At 53.3% G+C, this 4914-nt stretch overlaps 1 protein-coding gene across 1 annotated transcript; it reads right to left on the bottom strand.

The window, feature by feature from the left end:
- Positions 1-1394: 1394 nt before the first annotated feature.
- On the bottom strand, positions 1395-4731 carry TRMT10B (tRNA methyltransferase 10 homolog B (S. cerevisiae); the record flags this gene model as incomplete). The annotated part of the gene is made up of 5 exons (XM_010145761.1): positions 1395-1501; positions 2404-2527; positions 2808-2875; positions 3685-3763; positions 4544-4731. Coding segments are annotated over 5 exons (566 nt in total), but the record flags the coding sequence as incomplete, so codon positions are not given.
- Between the last annotated feature and the right edge of the window lie 183 nt (positions 4732-4914).

Below are 4914 nucleotides of genomic sequence, written 5' to 3' on the forward strand. Positions count from 1 at the left end.
CACCCAGCGAGCAAACGCCCACAGGGATCCGGCAACCTTCAGCAGCCTCCACGGAATCCCTTACAGCCACTGCTCTCACAGCACGTCTCGGGGCAGGCTGCTTCCCTGGCCGCACAGTGAGGGGCGTCCCAGCATCTGCAGCCCCTGGGCAGGGTGGCACTGCCAGGAGGTTTAGGTTGGCCTGTGCCCCTGCCTCTCAAACTTTCGGGCTCAATTACACAGAAAGTCTCAGACTGAACCACAAGAGCAGCCTCCAACTACACAGCAACAGCTGGTGAGCAGAGTAAGGTCCGGAAGAGCCCTCGGGACTCATCAAGAGCCCACAGGGTCCACAGCAAGGCTACGGGCACCAGCACACGCAGATTCAGCCCCTGTGGCAGCAGCACCTGGCAGCCACCAACAGCTGCTGCTACAGGCCCTGCCACCACCTTCTCACAGGCACTGAGTGGCAGGCGGTGTGAAATGTTCTTAATGTGAAGGAGAAATGAAAACACGTGAGCAGATGAGATGATCGTGATTCACCTCCAAGGAACTCCGAGTCCTTCTGCTGGCAGTTTAGACAGGGTCATTGACCACAAGCGTGGTGGTTTGTTTTGGTTTTTTGGTGTTTTTTTTTTTTAGCAACAATGGCTGGCAACGTACTGACTTCAGTGCGTGAAAAATGCATCTGCTGTGGCTGTGCAATCGGTCACTGCTCCCTGAGCAGGGCACAGTCCAATCCCAGACACCCTTCCAGGAGTAACATTGGGGATAGTGAACTTCACACGTCAGCGTGTGATGATGGACCACACACCAGTTACTGTAAGGATGCAAGGGGGATTTAAACATTTTATTCCAGAGTTTTATGTTAGACACACAGGATTAGCCAAGCGCTTCAGCAGCTCACCGAGTCTGCAGTTCACCCAGGTGCCCCCAGACATGGTGCGCCTGGGAACATTTTCTCCGGTGGGGGGGAAACACATCCCACCCCACGTTCCCCGACGGGAACAGCCCTGTCTTCTTCCATGGGAAGGAATTTTCCTGGCCCATGAGCTTTGCAATTCTAACTTCACCTTACTGTTTAATCCAGACGAAATACCTTACAGCTCTCCTCTCTGTCCGAGAATGCGTGTTAGCACATCTGCAAAGTCACAAAACCGAGTTCCGGTCAGTTTTCACTTGACCCCAGAGCTCTGCTGGCGTTTGTTCCCTGTTAAAGGCGAGGAGTCTTTTTGAGTGTTGCACTGTTGAGACAGAACATGTCACTCTCGTCAAGGTCCTCAGGCAGAGCCATTTTCTCTGTGCACGTTCACACTGGTGCCTCTGCCTGACATCTGGAGTTCGCTTCTCCTGTCTGCACAGCTCCTTACATTGCAAAATAAAGTCTTCTTGTCCACTCTCATACGTGTTCCCACTTACTTCACAGCATCGGGAAGCATGTAGCCTTTTCCAGAAGAAACTCCAGCTTTCAGGGCTGCTGGCCAGCTGCGGGTCTCGTAGTATTTGGATAAGACATCAAAGACTGTCAGCACAGAGAGAGGTGCTATGCTGTGATACCGGTATCAACAGCTTCAAAATACACAGCCTGCTGCCTGCAGAACACCAGGAGTGACACTGGCTGATGCCAGAGGAGGCTATCACGGGGTGCGCGATCCCTCCGATTTAAAATCTGATGAGCAGCTGTTTGAGGCAGCTCCTCCGGGAGCAGACAGCTCTTTGGATGACAACTTTGGGGAGCTGTGGCTTTGACAAGCAGAGGCTGTGTCAGCTACAGCAAGGTGTCCCTGTCACCATTGTGACTAACCTGTGCCACGGACAGTACCCCTGGGGCAGGGCACACGCGGCCTCTAGCAGCTATGCTCCCTGCTCTGTGGAGCACTCCACACCTCCTCTGCCTTGAGCTGATGGAGAAAGCCGTGTGGTCGTGCCAGAGGTAAGAATGGACTAGAGCTGGCCTAGGACAGGGTCCCCAGCAGAGGCATTTGCACGACAAAGCCACAGCTGCTGGCAGAGGTGGAGGGGCCTGGGCATACACACTGCCGTGACCAGGTGGCCGCAACATGGAGCCATCACAGTGGCCCAGCACATGTACGCCCCACCCTGGTGCTGGGATTTTTGACTGGGCCTGGCAGCTTCTGTCCTCCCTTACTGGGACCTTGTGTGACTGGCAGCAGCCTCCTCACAGCTCCCCACACAAACTGCTCAGTGCTTTGTGCAGAGCAACAGCAGTGCAAGTCCTGCTCTCCTGGAAATGCGCTGATGCGTAGCAGCACGCGAGACCTTCAAAACAGGCAGACAGAGTAAAGCCCAGTAAGAATCCTCTGCTCCCAGTGTTCTGCCATTATGTAGGACGGGGCCTCCACTCTGAAAACGGCTTCAGCCCTCCAGCCCAGGGGAGCGGCAGGATGTGGCTCGGCCTCTCACCTTGATTAATCGCCAGCGTCTCGGAGTGGTAGTTCTTGGAGCTGAGGGATTTCACCATGTACTCCCGGATGGGGAGGCGGGCTGTCTGCAGGGACTGCTCTCGCGCCCTTTGCAGGGTCAGTTTCTAAAAGGGAAACCAGAACGAGGTGCCCAACATGCGCCAACTGGCACATGCAGAGCACGCGTGTCCCTCTGGGTATGAGCAGCTGCAAAGCCAAAAGCTGTCCCAGGGCTCATTTCACCCAGACTGCTGCAGGCTCTGGCAGCCCAGTGCTGGACCCAGGCAGAATCTCGAGGAAAGACAGCTGGTGGTACAACGGCAATGTCTTAAATCGAAAAGCAGCACTGGGGATGTCTCTGCTCTCATGAGAGAATGGGGCAGGTTCCAACAGGCTGCTACCCACCTTGTGAATGCTCTCATCCACCAGGCCTCCAAGGATGTACACTTTATTTGGGTCAATATCTTCAAGGACTAGAAACGAGATAAGCACTTGCTCACCACACGCTACAGTAAAATCCGGAGCTACAGCCTTCTCCAAGCAAAACCCCACTCCCCTGAGGAAGTCATGGCCAGTCACCTCGGAGCCTCAGACCACAGAGCAGCCTGAGGTTTCAGAGGCAGAAGCGTCTGCCTGAACCCACAGGCGAAGTGAAATGAGGGGCATGGGACGCACAGTGACAGCACAGGGCACCAGATACCCGAAACTGCTCCCGGTAACAGTTGTCTGTACCAAAACGTGCCTGATCTGGTCAGCCTGGTCCCAGCCTGCTCTGCAGATGCCTTCCCAATGTCACCATCACTTACTAAAACCTTGCCCCACCCTCGCCAGACTCCTCATTGCAGTAAGGCACTGGCGTAAACAAAGAAAGGAATCTGCCTCCCCAGGAACACAGAGATGCTTAGAAATGGAGGAAGAGGAGAAAATAAACACAGCAATAAAGGAAACACCACGGCTGCTGCGTTACTTCAGAGGAAGATGTCATTTGGACAGGATCCAACACTTTGCCTCCTCGTGGTACTCCAAACTGCAGGAGCTTTACAGACGGGGTGTAAGTTCAGTCTGCAGCAGACCTCACAGAGCCCTTGAGTCGAAACCTCCCTCCCCATCACAACAGACCGATTTAGCACCAGGAGTAAGCACGCAGCATGCTCATGCAGTTTGAGGGACAGTGAACACTTGGAACTGAATCACCTGAAGGATGAAATAGTCTCAAAAAGAAAAGCTTAAAAATGCACCCTTTTCATAAGATCCACATGCCTAAAATGTGTGAAATATTTACCGTTCTCAGAGTCAGGAGTGAGATAAACAATTGCATCTGAAGGAAACAAGTCCAGGTAACTTTCTTGAGTTGTATCCATCTGAAAAATGCAAGACAGGGAGACAAGAAGCCCATTAGCCCAAAGTCTGTCTGCCAGGGCAAAACCCACTCTCAGACACAGAAATATTCTGGCACTGACACTACTGCCTTCACTGTCTGAACTCCTACAGACAGCGTGGGGTTTTTCAAACTGGAAAATGTTTCCACATGAGCACTGAACAATAAATATCTCAAAATTCATTAAATTATCTTCTTACCAAAATCCCTAGATGTCGTTTGAGGAATAGAGATCGGCAATAGTTACTAATTTTAAATGAGACATTCAGGAATCTCCGCCTCAGGTGGTTTTTCTCCCCCCCATGTTACCAGGTGCAGCCCCACACGTGCTGTGGAACACACAGCTCAGTACTACTGCCGTAACCTGTACGAGCGGGTCTTGGTCAGACCAAGCCTGGTACAGAAACTCAGGTCAGGACTGTGTGACCTGCCCAGAGCCTGGCCGCACTTCTGCATCCGCCTGTCCCAGGGTCACAGGCTTCTTTGTAGAAGTGGCATCCAGAAGAGGATTCTCCTCCTGCAGGCAGTGGGGACACAAGCTCTATCCTGAAAGCCTTGGACTTTGCCCCATTATCTGTCAGTTCTTGTCTCCTACCGAAGGGCAAGAAGATCTGACCTTAACCACAGCCACTGAGCTGCATTCCCGCACCTCCTGCAGCTCTCACCCAAGCCCACTCAGCCTCTCTGGAGCCAGCACTGAGGGCCAGTGCTGTGGCCACAGGGTGCTATGAGCCTTGAAAGTGCTGTGATTGGAGACCCTTACCAAATAGCTGGAGAAGCCGTCGTTCATGCGAAAACACTCCTTGTAAATCAACGAGCCCACCGCAAACTCCGTCAGACAGAGCCAAAACGGCTTCTCGGCCCGCCTGTTTGCCCCGTAGAGTCTCCTGATCTGGGAGGCGAGGCGACTCGTTTCCTTCCAACAAATAACAAGGACAGTGACGTGCAAGTCTAGGGGTAACACAACCTCATTCAGGGCCTGTAGACATCCACGACACCCATGTCACCTGCTGGTTGCAGAGGGTCTGGAAAGGCTGTTTCTGGGGAGCACAGCTCAGCTGCCTCTGGGTGGCCAGGAAACAGAGAGAGCGGGTGTGCAGGCAGCCAGTGCTGAAGACCGGGGAGGCGCAGAGA

Source organism: Buceros rhinoceros, unplaced genomic scaffold, assembly GCF_000710305.1.
Source record: "Buceros rhinoceros silvestris isolate BGI_N320 unplaced genomic scaffold, ASM71030v1 scaffold13781, whole genome shotgun sequence".
Taxonomy (NCBI): domain Eukaryota; kingdom Metazoa; phylum Chordata; class Aves; order Bucerotiformes; family Bucerotidae; genus Buceros; species Buceros rhinoceros.